At 37.6% G+C, this 27,645-nt stretch overlaps 1 protein-coding gene across 1 annotated transcript in view; it reads left to right on the top strand.

The window, feature by feature from the left end:
- Positions 1-27,645, top strand: part of LOC150079350 (sorting nexin-13-like) — a 392,325-nt gene that overhangs the window by 182,694 nt on the left and 181,986 nt on the right. The window contains exons 9-10 of the mRNA XM_090382305.1: positions 5,327-5,410; positions 22,684-22,825. Of these exons, the coding sequence (XP_090238431.1) occupies positions 5,327-5,410; positions 22,684-22,825 (226 nt within the window). The remainder of the gene's footprint in view (positions 1-5,326; positions 5,411-22,683; positions 22,826-27,645) is intronic.

The following is a 27,645-nucleotide window of genomic DNA, read 5'->3' as shown; positions in this document are numbered from 1 at the left end:
TCATGTATTTGCTTGTGTCATGAGGAACCCCAGTAGTCCTTGTAATCTCTGGCATCTTGTCCTTCAAGCTGCTACACGTCCCAATAGATGCAATGCAAGAATCACTTTCACTTCTGCTTGCAACTGCTGTTAACCTATTAGCCTGTGTATCCCCCCCCCTCCAGTGCTGACAGTTTTCCAACCATTTAACCCTGCCTTGTAATTATAAAGACTTAAGCTGATAAAAGTAAAATTTATTGAAGTTATATGCAAGTAATGAAAAAAAAGCATGTGTGTACCTTGTACGCGCAAAATATGTTTTATGTGAAAACATCTTTGACGAAAATGTGAAACGGAAATGATGCAAATTATATAATTTCCATCTGACATTTTTGTTACCAGTTGGTTTTGCTTCAGTCCAAAAATGTAATAGGTGCTGCCAAAGATGTTTTCACATCAAAAAGTGGCAGCTATCTTTTAATGCAGGAAAATACAAGTTACTCTGGGAATAGTAGCCTTAGAATAATTTATACACTTGTTGGGTTGAAGTTAAAATAGTAGAGGAAGAAATTAATTTTGGAGTTATAATACAATCAGACATGAAGTTCTCCAAGCAGTGTAAACAGGTGGCAAGGAAGACCCATAGTGTCCTATTGAACATTTACTTGTAGAGATAAGTAACTCATAATCACATTATATAAGGCACTGATAACACCACTTGAAATACTGTGTTCAAGTATAGAAACTTCACTTAAAAAAGGATGTTGAGTTTCTTGAAAGAGTCCTGTGAGATTGGCAAAAAGATGACCACATGAGGTAAGACTGAATATGTGGGATAGAAAACTTGGTAACTCGCCTTAGAGGAAATGTAATTGAGTGTATGAGGCACTGAGAGGAGAAAGAAAAGTGAATCAGGGTAAAATTTTCACTGATTCCAGATCTAGGAATGAATAAATTCAAATTACAGGCAAAAAGGTTTATATATGGTTTAAAAAGTACTGTTTTAGTCACCAAGTTGTTGATTAGTAAAATAAATTAATTCCATGTGGGGTTGACTGATAGCTTGGAGAGATTGAGAGGTCAGCTGGATAGGTTCCTACATGAGGAGGGAAGAAAAATTCACTTATTTCATGTTATTATTATTTTATTTTATTTATTTATTTATTTTTTGTTTTATATTTTATACTTTTTATTTGTAGGGGTTTTTTTTAGTGCTCTCATTCTTGAAAATTTTACATATTCAGTAGTCTTTATTCATGCTCCCCAGTCTTATTTTGCCCAAAGAAAGAGTCCTCGGTTACAAACTACTCGTATCCAGCTTTTATTGGCTCTCAAAATATTGCTGACTTTTTTAGTGATGGTGATAAATTTGTGAAGCTTAAATCTGTAGGGATGTCAGTCATGTTAAACTCTATTGCTTAATAAACAACCCTATGAGCTGTCCTAGCAGCCTGTTTACATTATTAAGAGAACTTTATATGTTATATAATTATTCCAGTCCTTTTCATTATCAAGTGCACATTACCCTAAAATTACTTCATCTGGAAGAATCACTGCTCTTCGTGGAGATTAGTCCATGAAGAGCAGTGATCATTTTTAACTACATTATTAAGAGAACTTAACATATCTCATATCACTCAACCATCACTTTATCTATAGTAATAACTTTCCCCCAATGCCATTTACTCCAATTTTATACAAAAAAAAATTATTCATTGGGCATTATATCAAAAATACTTGGTTTGAATAATGTTTTAATTTTAATTTTCTTTATGCTGCCCTATAAGGACATCAGTAGAGTCTAGTACAGTAAATCAGTATAGTTTTTGCTTTTACAACATAAGGAAGCATAAATTCAAATTGAGGAAGGATGGTTGCAGGATAAATTTGTAGATGTTTGCCAACTTCAGCCAGCTGGTAGTTATACGTAATAATAATATAATAAGGGGCACGTAATAATAATAACATTTAGATTTTGACTAATCTATTTTTTATATATATTTAAAATTCGTTGTTATTGGCCGAAATTAAAGCCACGATCGACTGGTAGATCGCGATTGACTCGTTGGCCACCCCTGCCTTATACAAAGGTATAATCATCTCCTTTTCTCTGCTAGCAAAATTCCTATATATCATTGACAAAACTCCATGACCTGCTCTGGCAGCCTGTCTGCACTGCTCAGAGAATTTCATATTCAACTGCACATTTACCCCCAGATCTTTTTCATTCTCCACCTCCCTGAGTGTAGTACCACACAGTCGGTACGTTCCTCTTGGGTTACTGCTATCCATATGCAGTACTTTACATTTGTCAATATTAAACTTCAGTTGCCACTTCTCAGCCCATCTACCTAACTTTTCTAGATCCTGTTGCAGTAGCATACTGTCTTTTCTGTCATTAACAACCCTGCCAACCTTTGTATCATCTGAAAACTTGGACATTAAGCCTGATATACCTTCATCGATATCATTAATAAATACACAAAACAACAATGGGCCCAACACCGAACCCTGGGGGACTCCACTAATAACATTACTCCATGTACAGCAGTGTCCATTATTGCCACTCTCTGCTGTCTCCCATTCAACTATCCCTTTATCCATTGCAGCAACTTGCCCTTAATGCCATACTGCTCCAATTTGTACAGCAGCCTTCCATTTGCAACAGTACCAAAAGCTTTCCTGAAATCTAAATACAGGCAGTTCCCACTTTACGGGTTCCCAGGTTTATGATTTTTTTTTTTTTTTTTCAAATATCAACAAAATCGAAAATATGATAATTAATTGCAAAAAAAATGAATGTTAAATATTCATAAATCCCACATTTCAAACCATGCACGTAGCTATACAATATAGTGCACCCCACTTTACGATATTAATCCATTCCAGAGAGACCATCGTATCGTGAAAATATCATAATGTGAACCCAATAATACATTGTTTTTTAGTTATTCGTTCCAAGACCTCGGAAGTTGAAATTTTCGCTGTATAACTAAACTATTTATCTCTCTGAAAGGTCATTTTTAAAATGTAAATTGTATTAGTTACCAATTCAAATCATTAAAATGCACTACACTTTCATCTTTAACATATGTTCTGTTATAAGAATCAAAATTTTGAACACCTTTCTGATATTTTTCTAAAGCACATTTCTGGAGGTCACAACCATAAAACAGTAAAAACAATTTGCAGTTTCTGGTTTATTGAGCTTTTCTGTTAGTGCAAGCAATTATAAACAGGTAGTTAACTTAGTGTTATTGCATTTGCAAAAATACCAATAGCTGGAATTATGTAGATTTTTACCTTATTATGGTGAAATGTGTTTAATCATATAAAAAACAAATAAATATTCAGAATCTTCTCTTCATCCCCCCCTTTTTCTCCATGCTTCATAAACTTGTTACTCCCCACTCATTTTGTTGCAATTTCACTTGTGCGTATCTTGTTGGTTAGATGCAATTTGTATGTGGACCTTAAAAAATGCTTATGCATGCTATCGTGAAATTTATAAAGAAAAGAGAAAAGATTATCTTGGAAACAAATGCCTCTTGAAGCAGTTCTGAAGACTGACTCCTTGTGCAACAAACCAATAACGAGTGCTGACCCCAACAATAAGTGATCAACGAGTATGCATTTAGTCGATGATGAAGAATAAACATTCTTTAACATTTGTAAGTCATAAATAATTTCTTTAAATTATAATTTACTTGATTTTACAGGCTATGTTTTCATTTCTTTGGATAAATCAATCATTATTTAAACAAACTAATTAGCTAACTAATTTCATTTTGAGAACGTAACCCCTGTTTTTAACATTATGTCTATAGGAAATAAATTCCCGCTTTACGAGTTTTCACTTTACGAGCGCATGCTAGGAATGAATTAACTCATAAAGTCAGGAATTACCTGTATATGATATGAAAATTTTTTTTGCATCCAGTTCCTTTGTGACCACATCATAATATCCAATGAAATTGGTCAGTCAAGACCTCTTAACAAACCCATTCTGTGTCTGAACTATTACTGCAGTCTTGCCTAGGTGATCCTGCATCACTTCTTTAACTAATGACTCCATTATTTTTCCCAGAACAAAAATTAAACTAACAGGTCTATAATTATTTGTGTCACGCTTTGTGAATTGGAGATACATTTGCACATCTCCAGTCCATGGGGATCTCCCCTGATTCTAAGGATGCTCTCATAATTATGGCTAAGGGTTTGCTTACTTCCCTCACTGCCTCCTTTAATATAACTGGATAGATTCCATCTGCCCCAGGTGCCTTTTTTATATTTAACTTCAACAATTTCTCTTCCACTTTGTTCTCTGTTATTACAAAATCATTTAGCTCCCTGTTAGAGTTAAGTAAACTTCTGCCCTCCCCTTCCTTACAGAATTCCTCGTGTGTGAATGTAGATGCAAAATACTCATTCAGTTTGTCGGCTATCTGAGCAGGATCACCAACAGTCAAGAAACCAACATCAATTGGACCAATCTGATTCATCCCCTTCCTTCTTTACATAAGTAAAGAAGTCCGTATTGTTTTTATTTGCATCCTTTGCCAAGGATTTCTTGTAATAAGCCTTCACTTGCCTAACCTCCTTTGTGACTTGATTACAGACTAGATTATATCTGCCATAGTTCTCTGTGTCACCTGCTAATTTATATGCATCCCACTAATTCATAAATCCCACATTTCAAGCTTCTCTGCCACGAACCTCATTAGTTCATCTGACATCCATTTAGTCCTATACCTTGAACAGTATTTCTTATTTGGTATGAAAAGCCTATTAGCTTCCAAGATTAATTCCCTGAAGGCCTTCCATTTAGAATTCACTGTTTTTAACATCATCAGTTGATCCCACTGTAGTCATCTTTACGAAAACAGAGATCACAAAGATCCATAAGGCACCTCCATAGCCAGGTGGGCAGGAGCAGCAGTGCGTAGCACACGTTTCTTGATTAGACTGGGGTTTGAGCCCATGACCACCAAATACGGAGGACGCGGAAAGGTCAGGGAATGACCACTGCATATCCTTGGAGCAATATAGCCTTAATTGCTAATGCTCCCAAAAACCAAATAACAACAGCAGCAACAAAGATCCCATGTATCCAGCTCCATGTAAAAAGAATTATTGAATAACTGAAAGACATTAAGCATTGTTAATGTCTTTCAGTTATTCAATACTGTAAATTATTCCTTTGTTAATCCATAGTATGAATTAACAAAGATTGTCTAGTATGAGTTTTTTTTTTAGATTTTATATCCTTTAAATTTGTAAGAAATATTAAATTCTGACTTTTATCTGCATTATGGATTGACCCAAATTTTTCTTTTTAATTTTTTAGGAGGTCACTGTAAATATGATAATTCTACCATTTTTTAACCTAGCAGCTGATCCTGATTATATAAATCAAACAATAGTGTGGTTGGTATGTATTTTTATTGAATATTAGACTGTTAATGAAAATTTATAGTAAATGTTATCAAATATACCATTACTGTAATGGTTATAAGAGAGTTTATTGGTGATTTTGACTTGTACATTATAAAATCTGTATTTTTTTTATGATTTTGATTACATATTAATTTATGTCAGAATACATTTTTAAACAGCAGACTTTCTAACTCGAATTCGAAGGGAGACAAATAAACATTGAGAAAATTCAACTTTTTGTCTCTAATTGATTGGAGCAAGTGGGAGGGAAGCTCACCATGGGAAGGAATAATTTTAAATCATCTAGGTAAGTGTTCCCCAACATATTTTTTCAGATACTGACCACTTCTATATTTGAGGGAGAAGCCATGGACTACAAAAATATTTTAGGCTGGACTGTCACCCATGAACCAGATGACATCATAGGGCTGACAGTACAGGAATCATTAGCAGGAAGTGATCATGGAGTTCTAAGTTGGATGATGATATGGGGTTGAGAGAGCGCATTTGTTAAAGGCAAACGTTTTAATTTGAGGAAAGAGATTATGACAGCTTAAGCATTATGACAGTATGACAGCTTAAGCATTATGACAGTATGACAGCTTAAGCATTATGACAGTATGACAGCTTACGCTGTCATAATGTCTTTCCTGAAATTCTAATGTATTTGCACAGAGTGCAAATACATTAGAAGTATGACATACCTTTAAAACTATGGTAACAAAGGCCATAAATGCATATATGTAATTAAGAAAACACAGCACAAGGAGGATGCCAAGATGGATGAATAATGAGCTCACCATTGTAAAAGAGCAGGAAAGATGGCATTAAAAAATATACAGAATGATAAAAAATACCAAATCCCATAACAGCTATAAAGGCTCAAGTGTGAGTATGCAGAGGCACACACACTTCAAATGGACTAGGGTTCCAACTCATATGATTACTAAATACAGTTAAGCATTCATTGTCAAAATAATTAATGTAAACTCCTCTGACCTAGTGGTTAGAGGAGTATAAACAAGTTGATCTATAGTAGTACTACTGTAAAGGTTATGCTGGCAGACGCAGATTATGAAAAATCATGGGCTAAGAGAGTGAAGAATAGGGACAAGGGGTTTTCATATATGTGAATGCAAAAAAGACAAGAACAAATTGGACTGAATGCCAATGTATGTGGAATGTTTTAGATAACCCAGATGATGATACAGATAAACTGAACGGGTATTTTGCATCAATATTTATGGACTAAAGACCGTGTGAAGAAGTTGTGCGATTGAAGCTGGGGAGCATGAAATTGTCAATGTTGAAATGTCAGAAGATTACACTGGTCAACATGTAAAATGTTATGAAAACGAAAAAATACCCAATCTTAGCATTAGCATTAGTAGAGGCATTTGATGCAAGAAAGCAAGCATATGCAGCATCAGCCAAAAAAAAAACCACTTCCACTTCACCCCTCTGTTCGATCAAAATACCTGTCCAGCTGAGCCTTAAACTTATTTAGGCTATCAACCTCCACGACAAGGGATGGAAGTCTGTTCCACCAACCAACCACCCGCTGGCTAAAGGCAAATTTCCGCACGTCTATCCTACATCTGTCTTTCCTCAATTTGAATTTATGCCCTCTCAGGTGATTATTCTGAGCTAGAGGAAGAATCCCATCAGCATTGAGCATGCTCAAACCATTCAAGGCTTTATACACCTCTATCAGATCACCTCGCTGGTGCCTAGTCTCCAGACACTGTAATTTGCAAAACTTAAGCCTTTCTTCGTAAGAGCACCCCTTTGTTCCATTCACTAATCTTGTTGCCCTTCTCTGTACTCGTTCCAGCAGCTCTACATCCTTCTTGAAATGAGGCCTCCAGACCTGTATACAGTACTCTAGGTGTGGCCTTACCATTGCCATATACAAGGGAATAATCACCTCCTTATCCCTGCTGGAAAAATTCCTGTATATCATTGACAAGACACCATGAGCTACTCTTGCAGCCGGTCTGCACTGCTCAGAGAACTTCATATCTGCCTGCACAACCACCCCAAGTCCCTTTCATTCTCTACCACTGTCAGTGTAGTACCACAGAGTTGATACGTTGCTCTGGGGTTGCTGTTTCCCATGTGTAGTACTTTACATTTGTCAATGTTAAACTTCATTTGCCATCTCTCAGCCCATCTGCTCAACCTTTCCAGATCCTGTTCCAGCAGCATAGTGTCAGTAGTGTCCTTGACAACCCTGCCAACCTTCGCATCGTCTGCAAACTTCGACATTAAGCTTGATATACCATCATGAATATCATTTATAAATACAGAAAACAATAATGGACCCAACACTGAGCCCTGAGGGACTCCACTAATAACATTAGTCCACGATGAGCAGTGTCCATTGATTACCACTCTCTGTCTTCTCCCCCTCAACCACCCCTTTATCCATTGCAGCAATTTGCCTCCTATGTCACACTGCTCCAATTTGTGTAGCAGTCTTCCATGTGCAACAGTATCAAAAGCCTTTCTAAGATCCAAGTATATAATATCAAAGCTATTCCCTGCATCCAGTTCTTTTGTGACTGCATCATAGTATCCAATCAGATTGGTCGGGCAAGACTTCCCCTAAACAAAACCATGCTGTGTCCGAGCTATAACTGAAGTCTTGTCTAAATAATCCTGCAGTGCTTCTTTAACCAGTGCCTCCATTAATTTTCCTGGAACAGAAGTTAAGCTCACAGGTCTATAATTATTTGTGTCAGCCTTTGATCCTCCTTTGTGAATTGGGGTCACATTTGCACATTTCCAATCTATGGGTACCTCCCCTGAGTCCAAGGAAGCTCTCATAATTATGGCTAAGGGTTTGCTTGCTTCCTTTGCTGCCTCCTTTAATATAACTGGATAGATACCATCCACCCCGGGTGCCTTTCTTGTGTTTATCTTCAACAATTTCTCCTCCACTTTACTCCCAGTTATTTTGAAGATTCTGTAGCTTACTGCTAGAGTTGAATACACCTCTGGCATTCCCCTCGCTGAATAACTCCTCATGTGCGAATGTCGATGTAAATTATTTATTTAGTTTGTTAGCTACCTGAGCAGGATCATCAACAGTTGACCCATCAATATCAAGTGGACCAATCTGATTCATCCCCTTCCTTCTAGAGTTTACATAAGTAAAGAACTCTTTGCTGTTTTTCTTTGCATCCTTTGCCAAGGATTTCTCGAAATCTGCCTTCGCCTGCCTAACCTCCTTTGTAACTTGGTTGCATATCAACTTGTATCTATCATAGGCTTCTGTGTCATGTGTTAATTTGTAAGTATCCCATGCATTTTTCTTCTCTGCCATATGCCTCATTAGTTCATCTGATATCCATTTTGGCCTAAACCTTGAACAATTTTTTTTAGTTGGAATGTAAAGCCTAGTAGCGTCCAAGATAAGTTCTTTGAATGCTTCCCATTTTGAATTTGCTGTTGGTAACATCATCAGTTGGTCCCACTGTATAGAATTTAAATACTGTCTCAGTCCATCATAGTCGCCTTTACGGAAGCAATAACCCTTCCCTTTACCCCTAATGGTAGTTACCTCTAAGTAAATCCCACTTCAGCACACTGTGATCACTGCCACCTAGTGGTTCATTTATCTGCCGATTCTTAATGCATGAAGAATCACTGCTGATAATCAAATCAAGAGTATTACTTCCTCTAGTTGCCTCCCAAACATGCTGATGTAGAAAACAATCATCCAATAAATCCATAAAAGCCCTGCTAGTGTATGAGTGACCAGCCCCCAAATTCCAGTCAATATCTGGGAAATTAAAATCTCCCATTATAAGACTCTGATTTACTGGCCCACTCTATTTCCCTGTACAGTTTCTTATTATATTCATCAGAGTCATTAGGCCTATAGCACACTCCTACTCTCAATTTTGATCTCCCAATGCTTATGTCACACCAAACTGCCTCAACACTGCACTGTCCAGCGATGTCGACTGGCTTCACTTCCTTGGTTTTTATGTGTTTCTTAACTAATAGCATAACCCTTCCCCCCCTTTCTATCCTTTCTGTAGATGTTGTACTCCCCAAATTCCAGTTCTGCATCCCTTATATCTGTGTGACTCCACGTCTCTGATATCCCAACAATATCTGCCTTTGATGTTTTGAGCAATACCTCAAATTCATCAAATTTATTTACTAAACTCCAAGCATTGGTGTACACGCAAGTATACCTGCACCTGTTTCTATTCTTAGCTACCCTAGCACAACCCATGTGTTTACTTGTACCGCAATGGCTCCCAGCAGTCTCTGAAATATCATGCATCTTGTTTTTCAGGCTTCTGCTCATTCTAATAGAATCAGTGCAAGAATCTCTTTCACCTCTGCCAGTGGCTACTGTCAATCTATTGGTCTTTGTCTCCCCCAAAGCTAGCAGTTTTCCGACCCACCTAACACTGCCTCAATAGCATCAGCAAATATCTTGACTAATTTTATTCTGCTGAACATGAAAATCACATTAAAATTTTTGATTGGCTCTTGTTTTCGAATTACAGTCGGGTCTCATATTAGCCAGTTACTCTACATTATCAATTATGGCTCTCAGAAAAATGCATGGCAACACCACAGTTTCAGTACCACCATGCCTAATCACATGATCGGCAACTGTTGCCTCGCTCTGCATCACGTAATAAGTTGTTGTCACTTCAAATGCATCTTCAACTCTTTTGCAGTAATCCTCAAAAATGGCTAGGTACTGGGCAATATGTTCTCAGTTAATGGTTGTTCTCTGTGAGAATCCTACGTTTTGCACAGTATTAATGTTGTGTAAGATTAATGTGCCCCAAAATTATGTGAATAGTCCAGATGACTTCTATGTAAGCGACCAGGACAAGAACTGGGCTACACACATATGCTGCACTACCTGTTCACATCAAAACTCAATATGTGGGTGAATGAAAAGGGACGTTTTATGCCTTTTGCAGTGCCCATGATATGGAGGGAGCCACCAAATCACGTGACAGACTGTTACTTCTGTATGGTGCCTCCTATTAGAAAAGGGATGACAGTGACGAAAAAGTGAACAGCAACGTGCCCAAATATACTATCTCAAATTTGTCCCATGCCTCATGGGACAAATTTGAGATAGTATATTTGGGTCGTGTGGTTTAGTACTACCTATTCCTAAACCACACGACCGTTTTTCTGTATGTGCTGATGAAGATGAAGACACTGATGGACATCAACTTGATATTACATGAAGAAGTACAGCAGCCATCTATGTCAAGGGATCTGCCATTTTGTCCAAACCTTTATCCTTCTGAACCACGTAAGATCACAGAAAGTGAGCATGATCTCATCAAGGATCTCAAACTGCCAAAGAATAAGGCAGAGCTTTTGGTCTCAAGGCTACAATAGTGGAATCTTCTAGATCATTCTGTGAAGGAGACAACATTTCATACTTGAAATAAAGACTATGATAAATTCTATCAAACAGAGAAGGTAAATTCACTGTTTGTAAGGATGTTGATGGTCTAATGGCAGCAATGAACATGAGGCACACTCCTGGAGAATGGTGAATATTTATAGCCGCCCCTAAGATTAGTTTAGAAGTTGTGTAATAGCATAGCCTTAAAGCTGTGTTATTACACAATGGAAATATGCTGCCTTCAGTACCTCTTCCATATACTGTCCACAAAAAAGAAGCATATGCACACATGGAGAACATCCTCTTAGGTGTACACTATCAGAAGTATGAGTAGCAGATATGTGGTGATTTAAAGATAATCAGCATTTTATTAGGACTACAAAAGGGTCATACTAAGTATTGTTGCTTTCTCTGCGAGTGGGATAGTCGTGTCAAGAAGAAGAGAAGTTAGCCTCAACGAAAATCATTAACACCTGAAATGAAGAACATAACATTTGAATCTTCTCTGGTAGATCCAGTAAAGTTTTGCTTCTGCCACTCCATGTAAAACTGGGATTTATGAAAAATTTCATGAAGGCTTTGGAAGTGAATGGTCCTGCATTCACATACTTGCAAGATAAATTTCCAAGACGACAGAGAAGATTAAGGCAGACATTTTCATTGGTCTGCAAATAAGGCAACTTTTCCAAGATGAATAGTTCAAATATGTCCTTAGTGATAGTGAGAAATCAGCGTGGAAAGCCTTTCGAAATCTTTTGACTGGTTGTCTAGGAAATGTTAAAGCCAGCAACTACAGGCAGCTTGTGGAAAATCTCATTACGTCTTATGAAAAACTGGGGTGCAACATGTCATTGAAGATGCATTTCTTGCACTCACACCTGGATTTCTTCCTGCCAAAATGTGGTACCATCAGCAATGAGCATGGCGAGTGCTTGCATCATGACATCGCATGATGGAACAAAGGTACAAAAGCAAATGGAGTGGCGCCATGTTAGCCGATTATTGTTGGATTGCAAAAAGGAATATTTCATTCAGCTCCCGAAACTGAATACAAGCACAAGGCATAAAGGTCCCGTCTATGATATAGGTATGTTCATAGCTACATCTTACTGCCATATAAATAAGAAATACCTTTTATAAATATAAAATACTACTATTTTCAAAAATCAGAGCCAATCTGCCATTTTAAGCACCATTTCCATGTCTAATCTATAAAGTAAACCTACTTTCATGCCAGTAACAAGATATAACCTAAAATTTGTTGTTCAGTGTTATTTATTGGGAAAAGTTTCATGCCTAAAGGTGAGTAAAGCTCCTGGAGTTGATGACGTATACCCAATATTTTAGGAGGCAACAAGAAAGTGTACTAAACCATTAAGGTTAAATATGAGGACATTATTGGACTCAGGAGAGATTCCCTTGTAACATTAAGAAAAGTGCCAATTTATCACCAATACATAAAGTTGGTTTTAAGTGTGAAATGGTTAACTTCCAATCAGTCTGACTTCAGTAGTAGAGAAAATCCTGGACGTAATGATCAAGAGAAATGGAATTCTGAAGGAAACAACATGGTTTTGTAAGGGAAAAATCTTGTTTAACTAACCTGTTAGCTATTTTGATAGAGTCTCTTGGGAGCTGGACGTAACATTTGACTCAGTCCTGCTTGTGAGATTATCATATAAGCTGGAAAATGTTGGAATCACAGAGAAAATCCTTAGATTGGTCAAAGGTTGGCTGCAGGGTAGGAGCCAGAGGGTTGTGAAATGTACTTGTCACTCCAGACTCAGCATTACACTGGTCACAAACATCAACTGGAGACACTGCCTTAGATTCTGTGTCCTTCTTAACAAAGAGCATAACTTCCCCCCCCCCCCAGTCCTGTCCTGTCCTGTCTATTCTTTCTGTACCCCACCCACCATATTCAAATTCTGCATCCTCTATGTCTCAGTGGCACCATGTTTCCAATATCCCTATAATGTCCACATTTCTTGACTTAACCAGTACTTCATATTCATCAGATTTATTTACTGTATTCCTAGCATTATTGTAACAACAGCAACACTACACTCAGGATAGTGAAAAATTAAAAAGACCTGAGGGTAATTGTGCAGTCAGATATGAAATTCTCTGAGCAGTACAGAAAGGCTGCTAGGACAGGACATGGGATTTTGTCAGTGATATACAGGAATTTTGCTAGCAGGGATAAGGAGGTGATATTCCATTGCATAATGCAATTGTCAGGCCACATATTGAGTTCTGCATACAGGTCTGGAGGATTCATTTTAGGAAGAATATGCCCTCGTGGGTAGCACAGTTGGTAGAATCGCCATCCTCCCCCACACCAGGTGGAAAAGAGCTAAGTTCAAGGCCCGTCAATGACGTGAGGAATTTTTATGGACCTTTTCCACAATATGGTTATTATCCCAGAAACTCGAGTTTTTCATCCAACTAAATTAACCACAGAACACACAATTTACAGATTTACACAATTTGTGGCCTTAGTTGCTGATGCTCCTAAAACCCTACGACAACAACAACAAAAACAACATAGGAAGAATGTACAGCTGCTGGAGCGGATACAGAGAAGGGCGACGAGGTTGGTGACGTGAAAAAAAGTTCTGCAAATTGCAGCATTTGGAGATTGTGTACCTGTGGGTCATTCTGATTGAGCTGTTGAAGGCTTTGAGTGGTTGCAAGCTCAATGCTGATGGGATTCTTCCTATTGCTCACGAGGGGACATAAATTCAAATTGAGGAAGGATAGTTGCAGAATAAATGTGCAAAGTTTGCCCTTATTCAACGCTTGGTTGATTTCTGGAACAAACTTCCAACTGATGTTGTGAAACTGGATATCTTGAATAAATTTAAGGAAGAACTTTTTTTTTTTTTTATGAAAACCCCAAACACGAAAGGTATCAAAACCTATAGTACTTAGTACCGTGTATCTGTTGAAGGAGAAGTATGGGGGGGGTACCGGAAACTTTGCTCTAGAGACTAAACATGGGTTTCATCACTTCAAGCCTCCAATAAGCAAAGTGGTGGTATTTCACCAGTTGATGAAAGTCATCTACCACCTAACTAGACAAACTATTGGATTGGATTGGTAAAATGGAGTTGTTTTTTTTTTGTTTTTTTTTACTGATACTGAATAAGCTTGCTTTTTTGCATCATTTGCCACCATGAATACTAATATTAATTATTAATAACTGTAAAAATTCTCTTCTGTAGTCTCATAAAGAAAATGCTAATTAATGTCTGCTATATAACCTTTGTGTTCTCAGATTACTGAAAATCTGAATAATATTTCAATCTTCTGCTCTTTCTTATATTTGTTACTGCTGAAGCTTACTGAATTTTAAGTTTATTGAGCACTTTACAAATTCATTAGCTTCCTCGTATTAACATTAACTTATGCATTCCATTTGTTTGAATGTACAAGTTAAAGTTACATCAGTCACGAATTCTACCTATTTTAGAATGCACAGCTTGCTGCTTGGACCTTAGATCAAATTATACATAAAGGCAGTTATAACATGGAAAGAAATTTATGTGATAGAACAGGCTCATTATTTTTCACTGGGCAGAATATGAAATGTATTTAAGGCAATAAAATTTTCAAGATTAAATGGAAGCAACTCATATGTGCCCAGTTATTCTTAAAATTATGCACAGCTTAGTCTTAAATATGTATATATTACAAGATACGCTTTTAATATACCTAATAAAAATATTTTTAGATACTTTTAATTGGACATATTTTTCATTTACAATGCAACTTAAGAGCTATATATCAACAGAACAGTCCATAAGTTGATTGTTGTCATTTTTAACAAAGTTATATGTAAGACCTTTTATTAATTTTAAATTTTTTATTAAAAAGTCAAGTATCGGTGATTGGTAATTATGAAAGATGTCTAATTTGGAACATTTGATATAATTTGAATTAGAGATTAGCATTAGTAGAGGCATATGATGCAAGAAAGCAAGCTTGTATAGCATCAGGCCAAAAAAAAAAAAAAAAACTTCCTGTTTCACCCATCCATTCACTCCAAAAGTTTGTACAGTTCAGCCTTGAATTTATTTAAGCTGTCAGACAATGACAGGTGGAAGTTTATTCCAACTATCAACCACCTGCTGACTAAAGACAAATTTCCACACATCTATTCTACAATTGTCTTTCCTCAATTTGAATTTATGTCCTATCAGGTGAGTAATCTGAACAAGAGTAAGAATCCCATCAGCATTGAGCTTGCTCAAACTATTCAAGGCTTTATACACATCAATTGGATCACCTCACAGATGCCTGGTTTCAAGATGCTGCAATTAGTAGAATATAAGCCTTTCTTTGTAACAGCAACCCTTGGTTCCACTCGCCAATCTCGTTGCCCTTTTCTGTACTTATTCCAGCAGCTCTACATCTTTCCTAAAATGAGGCCTCCAGACCTGTGTGCAGTACTCATGGTGCAGCCTGACCATTGCCTTATACAAGGAGATAATCACCTTCTTATCCCTGCTAGCAAACTTCCTGTATATCATTTACAAGACCTTGAACTACTCTGGCAGCCTGTCTGTACAGCTCAGAAAACTTCATGTCTGACTGAACAATTACCCCCAGGTCTTTTTTCATTCTCCACTACCCTGAGTGTAGTACCGCACAGTTGGTATGTTATTCTGGGGTTACTGCTACCCATGTGCAGTACTTTGCATTTGTCAATGTTAAACTTCAGTTGCCACCTCTCAGCCCATCTGCTCAACTTTTCCAGATCCTGTTGCAGTAGTGTACCATCTTTACTCTCATTAACAACCCTACCAACCTTTGTATCATCTGCAAACTTGAACATTAAGCCTGATATACCTTCATCAATATCATTGATAAATACAGAAAACAATAATGGGCCCAACACAGATCCCTGGGCAACTCCACTAATAACATTAGTCCATGAAGAGCAGTGCCCATTGATTACCACTCTCTGTCTTCCCCCACTCAACCATCCTTTAATCCATTGTAGCAACTGCCCCTCAATGCCATAATGATCCAACTTGTACAGTAGTCTTCCAAGTGCAACAGTATCAAAAGCTTTCCAAAAATCCAAGTATATGATATCAAAATTATTTTTTGCATCCAGTTCTTTTGTGACCACATCATAGTATCCAATCAAATTATTCAGACAAGACTTCCCCTTAACAAACCCATGCTGTGTCTCATCACATCTCCTTCATTCTGGTCTGGGATCTCTGTGGCTGGAGGATTCCACCTGCCCAGCTCAGAGCCACCTCAACAATTTGCCCTCTTCAATTATGACTTCACTTATCAAATCGCTTCCTACCCTACCAGATGCTCAGACGAATCCAGGATATCAACTTAAAGAAATTTGCTGTTAACTGATGCTATAGACACGAGATTGTGGGTCCCACACATCCCATGCCCTCCAATCACTCAATGTAGATAGTGGGTATTGTCGAAACTATCTAGTCAATGCAAATTCACCACAGGTTCCCTCCAATAAGGAATAGTCAACAAAGGTCCAGACAGTCTGCAAAATGAAAAGCCTTCTCTTCATCACATCCAAGCCAGCATACCCTGCATTCACCACTTTAATGCCCCGGTTAATTGTTTGTTTGTTTGTTTGTTTGGTTTTTAGGAGCATTAGCGACTAAGGCCATATTGCTCCGGGATATGCGGTGGTCATTCCCTGACCTTTCTGCATCCTCTGTATTTGGTGGTGACTGGCTCAAACCCTGGTCTAATCAAGAAGCATGTGCTAAGCACTGCTGCTCCTTACCACCTGGCTATGGAGGCACCACTCCAGTTAATTACTGAGCATACCAAGGACGGAGCCAGCAGTATGTGCATCAACTGCCTCTGTTCATGCTGTTCTCTCCCACAAATAGAAAACAAAAATCGGGACTTTCAAGTGTATCAACTGTTATTTTGTTTATTTAATTTTAATGTTAGGTTATGCCAGTTGTTATTTAATATAATTTTCATGTTATCTTAATATTTTATGTAACCCAGTGCTATTATGTACGTCATTGTATCATCTAATTTCATTTAATACCTTAATTGTTTAATGTCCTATATCACTTAATGTCAGTTTCTTTATTTCTGTAATATATATATATATATATATCTGGTTGTCATTAGCATTAGCATTAGTAGAGGCATATGATGCAAGAAAGCAAGCTTATTCAGCATCAGCCAAAAAAAAAAAAACACACACACCACTCCCATTTCACCCCTCCGTTCATTCAAAATACCTGTCCAGTTGAGCTTCAAATTTGTTTAGGCTATCAACTTCAACAACAAGTGATGGAAGTCGGTTCCACCAACCAACCACCCGCTGGCCAAAGGCAAATTTCCGCACATCTATCCGACATCCGTCCTTCCTCAATTTGAATTTATGCCCTCTGAGGTGATTATTCTGAGCAAGATGAAGAATCCCATTGGAATTGAGCATGCTCAAACCATTCAAAGCCTTATACACCTCTATCAGATCACTTCGCCAGTGCCTAGTCTCCAGACTCTGTAATTTGCAAAAGTTAAGCCTTTCTTCGTAAGAGCAATCCTTTGTTCCATTCACTAATCTTGTTGCCCTTCTCTGTAAGCGTTCCAGCAGCTCTACATCCTTCTTGAAATGAGGCCTCCAGACCTGTATACAGTACTCAAGATGTGGCCTAACCATTGCCTTATACAAGGGAATAATCACCTCCTTATCCCTGCTAGAAAAATTCCTGTATATCATTGACAAGACACCATGAGCTACTCTTGCAGCTCGTCTGCACTGCTTAGAGAACTTCATATCTGCCTGCACAATTACCCCCAGGTCCTTTTCATTCTCCACCACTGTCAGTGTAGTACCGCAGAGTTGATACGCTGCTCTGGGGTTACTGTTTCCCATATGTAGTACTCTACATTTGTCAATGTTAAACTTCATTTGCCACCTCTCAGCCCATCTGTTCAACCTTTCCAGATCCTGTTGGAGCAGCATAGCGTCAGTAGTGTCCTTAACAACCCTGCCAACCTTTGTATCATCTGCAAACTTGGACATTAAACTTGATATCCCATCATCAATATCATTCATAAACACCGAAAACAACAACGGACCCAACACTGAACCCTGAGGAACTCCACTAATAACATTAGTTCACGTTGAGCAGTGTCCATTGATTACCACTCTCTGTCTTCTGCCACTCAACCATCCCCTTATCCATAGCAGCAATTTGCCTCCAATGCCACACTGCTCCAGTTTGTGCAGCAGTCTTCCATGTGCAACAGTATCAAAAGCCTTTCTAAGGTCCAAATATATAATATCAAAGTTATTCCCTGCATCCAGTTCTTTTGTGACTACATCATAGTATCCAATCAAATTGGTCAGGCAAGACCTGCCCTTAACAAAACCATGCTGCGTCTGAGCTATAACTGAATTCTTGTCTAGATGATCCTGCAGTGCTTCTTTAACCAGTGCCTCCATTAATTTACCTGGAACAGAAGTTAAACTAACAGGTCTATAATTACTTGTGTCAGCCTTTGATCTTCCTTTGTGAATTGGGGTTACATTTGCACATCTCCAGTCTATGGGTACCTCCCCTGAGTCCAAAGAAGCTCTCCTAATTATGGCTAGGGGTTTGCTTACTTCCTTTGCTGCCTCCTTTAATATAACTGGATAGATCCCATCCACCCCAGGTGCCTTTTTTATGTTTATCCTCAACAATCTCTCCTCCACTTTCCTCTCAGTTATTACAAAATCATCCAGCTCATTGCCAATGTTTACTTTACCTACATCATTCTCCTTCCTGAATAACTCCTCATGCGTGAATGTAGATGCAAAATACTCGTTTAGATTGTTAGCTACCTGAGCAGGATCCTCAACTGTTGAACCATCAATATCCAGTGGACCAATCTGATTCATCCCTTTCCTTCTTGAGTTTAAATATGTAAAGAACTCTTTTCTGTTTTTCTTTGCATCCTTTGCCAAGGATTTTTCGTAGTCTGCCTTTGCCTGCCTAATCTCCTTTGTGACTTGGTTACAGACCAACTTATATCTATCATAGGCTTCCATGTCACCCATTAATTTGTATGTATCCCATGCATTTTTCTTCTCTGCCACATGTCTCATTAGTTCATCTGACAACCATTTAGGCCTAAACCTTGAACAATATTTCTTAGTTGGTATGTAAAGCCTGGTAGCCTCCAAGATTAGTTCCTTGAATGCTTCCCATTTTGAGTTTGCTATTGGTAACATCATCAGTTGGTCCCACTGTATAGAATTTAAATACTGTCTCAGACCATCATAGTCGCCTTTACGAAAACAAAAACCCTTCCCTTTACCTCTGATGGTAGTTACCTCCTTGAGTAAATCCCACTTCAACACACTGTGATCACTGCCACCTAGTGGTTCATTTATCTGCAGATTCTTAACGCATGAAGAATCACTACTGATAATCAGATCAAGAGTATTGCTCCCTCTTGTTGCCTCACGAACATGCTGATGTAGAAAACAATCATCCAATAAATCCACAAAAGCCTTGCTAGTGTGCGAGTGACCAACCCACAAATTCCAGTCAATATCTGGGAAATTAAAATCCCCCATTATAAGACTCACTGATTTACTGGCCCACTCTATTTCCCTGTACAATATCTTATTATACTCATCAGAGTCATTAGGCCTATAGCACACTCCTACTCTCAATTTTGATTTCCCTATGCTTATGTCACACCAAACTGACTCGACACTGCCCTGTCCATCGATGTCGACTGGCTTCACTTCCTTGGACTTTATGTGTTTCTTAACTAATAGCATAACCCCTCCTCCCCTCCTGTCCTGTCTATCCTTTCTATACACATTGTATTCCCCAAATTCCAGTTCCGCATTACTTATATCTGTGTGACACCATGTCTCTGATATCCCAACAATATCTGCCTTAGATGTTTTGAGCAATACCTCAAATTCATCAAATTTATTTACCAAACTCCTAGCATTGGTGTACACGCAGGTATACATGCACCTGTTTCTATTCTTAGCTACCCTAACACAACCCATGTGTTTACTTGTACCGCAATGACTCCCAGCAGTCTCTGAAATATCCTGAATCTTGTTTTTCAGGCTTCTGCTCATTTCAATAGAAGCAGTGCAAGAATCACTTCCACCTCTGCCAGTGGCTACTGTTAATCTATTAGTCCTTGTATCCCCCCCCCAACTAGCAGTTTTCCGACCCACCTAACACTGCCTCGACAGCAGCAGCAAAAATTCTTGCACCCTTTCTATTTAAGTGTATCCCATCCCTGTAGAAGCAATCTCTCCTGTTAACAAGTACAGTCCAGGCTGAAAAAAATTCTACCCCTTGAGCCTTGCACAATTCCTCCAGGGCCGAATTGATCGACAAGGCTCTCATCTTATACTCCCTCCTATCGTGTCTGGGCAGAATTGCAGACACTTTCAAATTCAACCCTAATTCACGGCTTTTTTTCAACAGTGACCTGTACTTGCTAAGTAATTCCGCCGGTCTCCTACTCTGTAAGTGTCAACCCCTGGCCTTTTGACCGTGAAGGGACATTGCAACACTATCCAATCTTGTATGTAACTGTTGCAATTGAAGGTGTTGCAATAAGAGATTCTCTCTCTCTCTCTCTCTCTCTCTCTCTCTCTCTCTGCAGACTTTTCTAGTTGATCCTGCATTGCTTCTTAACCAGTGACTCCATTATTTTCCCCTGAACAGAAATTAAAGACCTCCCCTGGATGCCCTCATAATCATGGCTAAGGTCCTGCTTACTTCCTTTGCTGCCTCCTGTAATATAACTGGATAGATCCCATCCACTCCAGGCACCTCTGTAGCCAGGTGGGAAGGAGCAGCAGTGTATAGCACACGCTTCTTGATTAGACCAGGTTTCAAGCCCGTCACCACCAAATACGGAGGATGCGGAAAGGTCAGGGAATGACCACCGCATATTCACGGAGCAATATGGCCTTAGTTGCTAATGCTCCTTAAAACCAAAAATAACAATAACAATAACTAACCCATCCACTCCAGGTGCCTTCCTTATGTTTAACTTCAGTAATTGGCGCCTCCCTAGCCAGCTGGGCAGGAGCAGCAGTGCGTAGCACATGCTTCTTGATTAGACCAGGGTTCGAGCCCGTGAGCCAACAAATACGGAGGATGCGGAAAGGGCAGGGAATGACCACCGCATATCTCCGGAGCAATATGGCCTTAGTTGATAATGCTCCTAAAAACCAAATAACAACTTCAGTAATTTCTCATCCACTTTGCTCTTAGTTATTACAAAATCATTTAACTCACTGTTACAATTCTGGCCTCCACTTCACTACAGAATTCCTCATGTGTGAATGTAGATGCAAAATACTCATTCAGATTATCAGCTATCTGAACAGAATCGTCAACAATCAAACCATTGATATCAAGTGGACCAATCTGATTCATTCCCTTCCTTCTAGAGTTTACATAAGTAAAGAAGTCTTTACTGTTTTTCTTTGCACCTGTTGCCGAAGATTTCTTGTAATCTGCCTTTGCTTGCTTAACCTCCTTTGTGATTCGATTATGGACTATCTTATATCTACAATAATTATCTGTGTCTCCTCATAATTTATATGCTTCCCGTGCATTTTTCTTCTCTGCCCCGAGTCTCATTAGTTCTTCTGACATCCATTTAGGCCTAAATCTTGAACAGTAATTCTTAGTTGGTATGAAAAGCCTAGTAGCTTCCAAGATTAATTCCTTGAATAATTCTCATTTAGAATTTGCTGTTAGTAACATTATTAGTTGGTCCCACTGTATAGAATTTAAAAACTGTCTGAGACCACATCACATTTATGAAAGCAAAAACCCATCCCTTTACCCCTGTATGTATGTATGTAAGTAAATGTTAAGGTTTTTTTAAATATTAGCTTTGAACTCAAAAAAACCAAAATTAAACATTTTATCTTCTTAAAATAGAATGTGTTGACTCTGCAGTGGGCTGTATAGAAAATTTCATCTGGCATCATCATTTCAAAGGGAGTAGAAAGTCCTGTTGAAAGTTATCCACAAAATGGATGGTCCTCAACTTCAGCAAATTATGAAATCATGTCTCAAATGCAAACTTTGGTACAAAATGGCCAACAATTAATGGCTCATGAAATCATGGAATACTTGAATCTTGAGGACTTTGAATGTGAGATGTGTTTCCTCAAATTTTGTGCCATGGCTGTTAACAGAGAAAAACATCAACAGTGCTAGCAAGTCACTTCTAATTTCTTTTAAATTTGTAACTGATGATGAGACGTTTTCGAAATACATAACTGGAGATTAAATGTGGGTATTTGAGTTTGATTAGAAACCAAACAGCAGTCGTCTCACTGGAAGACTCTTTCCACTGGTAAAAAGAATGGTAAATGTGCTGCAAAATGAAGGTCATGTTACTAACTTGTTTTGACAATGGTGTTGTCCACCATGAACAATTAATAAAGAGTTTTTGTTCAGAGATCCTAGATGCCTTTGTGCTATGATTTGAAGAAAAAGATCAGAAAAGTGTAAATCCAAAAACTAGATGCTTTACCGCAATAATGCACCATTTCATTCTTCACTAATTGTATGGAATTTTTTTGGTCAAACATGGAAGTCCAGCAACCCTTGATTCACCATATCCATGTGACTTTGTTTTTTCTTTTAGCTAGTTTAGAAAAAACCGTGAAAAGACACTGATCTAAAAGTATTTGAAGGCAAAAAATATTCTGTATATTCTAGTAATTAAATTTTCCAAACATTTTAGGGTTTTTTTTGTTTTTTTTAAATTCTTTAAATCTGATAAATAACTTTACATTTATTTTTATGTTCCAAAATATAACTATTTCTTTTGTAATTTTTTTTTTTTAGTGTAAAGATATTTTAGTCACTAGCAAAGAATTTTTGAATGTGATACGTACCACAAATAATACCCAAGAGTTGCAGGCAATAAAAGAAATGCTCGACCATGAAATTATTGTTCAAAAGTCAAGGGATACTGAAGATAAAAATGGTAATTTTAATTTATTTTAAATGATTTATAAAGTGACTTAATTTTAATTTGTTGCATTCAGTACATTAGACAGTCTTAATTGGTGATTACATATATCCTCAAAGTTTTGTGCATTTCTCCAATAAAGTAGCAGTGCCTGCCTACCTGTCCTCTCTGTATTGCATTCTAAAATTGCTTTAAATCTAAATGTGAAAGCCACATTTATGTTTATACTGATTGTAAATATAAATCTAAATGTCCAGCATTGAGTTGTAAATTAAATTAATCTGTTAATCTGCAACTGAAAAGTTCTACTACTTTTAACTATTTTTAATATGGGATGTTTCAAATTCTTCCTTTTCAAATTCTTCCTAAACAATAATTATAAATTTTTAATTAAAATTATAATTTATTCTGAAAGTAAGACACAGTGCAAAGAAGACATGGCAATAGTTTTCAGAACTAGTTTATAAGAAAGTTTATTTGGCTGGTAAGCATTAATCTAACAGAGATATGTAGGCAGAGATTCAGGCAGAAAGTTGGGTGATTAAATATGTCTGTGCATGCAGCCCAGTTGATGGCTCAAAAAATGAAATAGTTTTTAATATATTAAAAGGATCGGAAAGATTAGGAATTAGTGACAAAGAAGGAATATCTCTCTCTCTCTCTCTCTCTCTCTCTCTCTCTCTCTCTCTCTCTCTCTCTCTCTCTAATTGATTCAAATGAGACAAAATTGACTCATTTGATTCATTACTTTTCCCTTCCCTTACCACGCTTTATTACCTGTCCATATACCATTTGCCTGCATATTTATCTAAATTTTACATACAAAATTGCATAACCAAAAAAATTTCTTCATAAATATTTTTTTTTTATTTCACCAACCTACTATTACTTCAGATTTGACTTTTATTTATTTTTATTTTATTTGAATACCATAATTTTATTGCAAACGCTGCATTGGGACTACCTTACCCATTTTTATGGAAGATTTTATTGCTTTTGCCCTGCTTTTAGTAAACACACACACATATACATACATACTTATAATCTGATGAAGTATAGCAGTCATAGAATCCACAAAATATTAAAATCTGGTTATTAGTATTTTAAGGACTAAATGATAAAAAAGAAACAGATTTTTTTCTGCATCTGTAAAAAAAAAAATACATATACATTCCATTATCAAAATTGATTAGCCAGTTCCACCAAAATATACAGTGGCAGACAAAAAACCTGCATCACTTGTGAATTTTGCAAATAATGTGTTTTTCACTGCATTGTGGATTGCAGAAATGTTCGAAATGCATTTGTTAGATGGGATATATATCTCTGTGAAGGAAATCCAATAAAAAGACTTCACCTGATATACCCAATTACCATAAATATCTTCCTAAAGAGTAAAATGCGTAATTAATGGAAATATGAGAAATCATGCAAATTAATCGTGACAACCAAACATACATTTTATTGCATTTACGTGTACAAATGAAATGACAAGTTTGCGTAATAGTATTATGTACTATAAATCAGCAAAATAAGTCCTCAATATTTTGTTGTTCCTCCTCTAGCTGCAATTACAGCCTTGCAACGATCTGGCATAGAGTTAATAAACTTCTGGATATACAGTTGCCCAATTTCGTGGTATCACACCCTTGCAATGCTCTCCTGCAGCTGAATCTTACTTGTTGGTTTCTTCTGAGAAATTTTAGACGACATTATGTATCAGCAGTTTTCAATAGGGTTCAAATCTGGACTGTTGCCAAGCCAGTGCAGCACTGTAATGCCAGCATTTCTGAGGTATGACTGCACCTTAAAGGAGAAAAACGAGGGAAAACATTAGTATAAGTAAGTATGTTTTAAGCCTTGTGAGACAAGAAGACAAACTCATCATTAAATCTAAATAGCATAAAACTTACCAGTTTTGCTGTGCAGCAAGCTGCTGAGTGCTGTCTGTATCACCACACAGACATCCAAAACTGCATTGAAAAATGCAGTTTTGGATGTCTGTGTGGTGATCACTAATAACATGTTTCGGGCACTCTTCCAAGATAGCAGTGTAAGTTTCTGCATTCACTGTTCCATTAATAAACTTAATTTGCCCCACCTCTTTGCTTGTTATGCATCTCCAGACCATCTGGGGGGGGGGGGGGGCTTTACAGTCGGTGTTATGCAGTCAGGATGGTATGCCTCCGATTTTCGTCTTCTGATATATCGCTTCCCATCCGAGCCATACAGGTTGAATTTCGATTCGTAAGAAAAGATGATAGTGTCCCATTGCTCTTTTGTCCATGAAACATGCATTTTAGTCCAAGCAAGTCGCTACTTCCTCATGTGTTGGGTCAGCAAAGGCTCCTTCTTAGGCTAATAGGCATGCAGACCATATTCCAAAAGCCGTCTTTGGATAGTTCGTGTGCTTGTTTCAACACCAGAGGCCATCTCAAAGTCCAGTTTTAGATCAGAAGCACTAGCATGCCGATTACGAAGGCATAGCCATTTAAAATATCGATCTTGGGAAGGCATAGTATCTCTCTTATGGCCTGATCCAGGTCTTATCTTCACATCACCGGTTTCACAATTTAATTTCAACACCTGGGATACTGTAGACTGGTGGCAGCCTATTTTATCAGTGATAGCACATGTAGAAAGCCCTTCCTGAGACACACAGAAATAGCTACACTTTTTTTTCTTGGTGTCAACTGAACATGTGGAGCCATGCTTACACCTCCGCAAAACAGAATATTAATAAACATATATACCCTTCTAACACCGTATTTATAGAAACAGCTGATACAATACCTTGCAATTATTGTCTGATGCAATACCTTTGCTTTGTGACAAACAAAATGACTGTAATCAAACAATATCTTATACGTTTGACGACAAATGTTACTTTTTTTTAAGGTGATGCATTTTTTTTGTCCGCCACTGTATGTCTGTAATTATCTCTGATGAAGTGGATGGTGATAGAATCCATAAAACAGTAATTATACCTTTCAGTTTATTTTTAGCATAAAGTACCTGCAAGCATATTAGTTTCTCTCTGTTATCATCAATCTCCCACTACTGCAGTAAAAATACAACACATAGATGAGTGCTTTCTTCATTCACTAGTTCCAGTTTCTATATGATATCATTCAGATTACATACCGGATTGTCCTCAAAGTTCACATTATCTTGTACACGAATTCATGCAATTGCCAATAGGTGAAAATCAAGGTGAAAGGCCACTTCAATCAGCACTTTCCAACTAAGAGGTGCAAGAATATTTGCTTATTCTATTGAGGCAGAGTTAGGTGGGTTGGAAAACTTCTAACTTGTGGGGATACACAAACTAATAGCTTAACAGTAGCCATTAGCAGAGGTAAAAGTGATTCTTGCACTACTTCTATTGAAATGCAATTGAGCAGCAGCCTGGAAAGCAAGGCAATGGGAATTTCCAGGACTTCTGGGGGTCATAATGGAACAAGTAAATACATGGGCTGTGTTAGGGTAACAAGAGTAGAAACAGGTGCACGTATACTTGCATGTACACCAATGCTAGGAGTATAATTAATAAATTTGATAAGCTTAAAGTGCTAGTCAAGACATCAAAGGCAGATATTGTTAGCATATATTAGAGATATGGTGTCATATAGACATAAGAAGTGCAGAACTGAAATTTGGGGAGTACAATGTGTATAGAAAGGATAGACAGGACAGGAAGGGAGGAGAAGTTATGCTGTTAGTTAAAAAACACATAAAATCTAAGGAAGAGCATCCAATTGATGTTGGTGGACAATGCAATGTTGAGTCTGTTTGGTGTGACATAAGCACTGGGAAAGGAAAAATGAGAGTAGGTGTGTGTTATAGGCCTAATGAATCTGATGAGTATAATGAGCAATTGTGCAGAGAATATATAGAGTGGGCCAGTAAATTAGAGTGTCTTATAATGGGGGATTTTAATTTCCCGGATATTGACTGCAATTTGTGGGTTGGTCGCTCACACACTAGCAAGGCTTTTGTGGATTTATTGGATGATTGTTTTCTACAGAAGCATGTTTGCGAGGCAACTAGAGAGAGTAATACTCTTGATCTGATTATCAGTAGTGATTCTTCATGCATCAAGAATCTGCAGATAAAGGAACCATTAGGTGGCAGTGATCACAGTGTGCTGAAGTGGGATTTACTCAAAGAAGTAACTACCATCAAGGGTAAATGGGAGGGTTTTTGCTTTCGTAAAGGTGACAACGGTGGTCTGAGTCAGTATTTAAATTCTATACAGTGGAACCAACTGATAACGTTACCAACAGCAAATTCAAAATAGGAAGCATTCAAAGAATTAATCTTGGAAGCCACTAGGCTTTTCATACCAACAAAGAAATATTCTTCAAGATTTAGGCCTAAATGGATGTCACATGAACTAATTAGACATGTAACAGAGAAGAAAAATGCATGGGATACATATAAATGAACATGTGACACAGAAGCCTATGATAGATATAAGCTGGTCTCTAACCAAGTTACAAAGGAGATTAGGCAGGCGAAGGCAGATTACAAGAAATCTTTGGCAAGTAATGCAAAGAAAAACAGCAGAGTTCTTTACTTATGTAAACTCTAGAAGGAAGGGGATGAATCAGATTGGTCCACTTGATATTAGCATTAGCATTAGCATTAGTAGAGGCATTTGATGCAAGAAAGCAAGCTTATGCAGCATCAGCCAAAAAAAAAAAAAAAAAAAAAAGTAACATAAATAAATAAAAATAACCACTTCCACTTCACCCCTCTGTTCGTTCGAAATACCTGTCCAGCTGAGCCTTAAACTTATTTAGGCTATCAACTTCCACGACAAGGGATGGAAG

Source organism: Mastigoproctus giganteus, chromosome 10, assembly GCF_048544385.1.
Source record: "Mastigoproctus giganteus isolate SK-2022 chromosome 10, ASM4854438v1, whole genome shotgun sequence".
Lineage (NCBI taxonomy): Eukaryota > Metazoa > Arthropoda > Arachnida > Uropygi > Thelyphonidae > Mastigoproctus > Mastigoproctus giganteus.
Note: the sequence above shows the minus strand (reverse complement) of the source record. Positions and strands in the feature narration are given on the sequence as shown.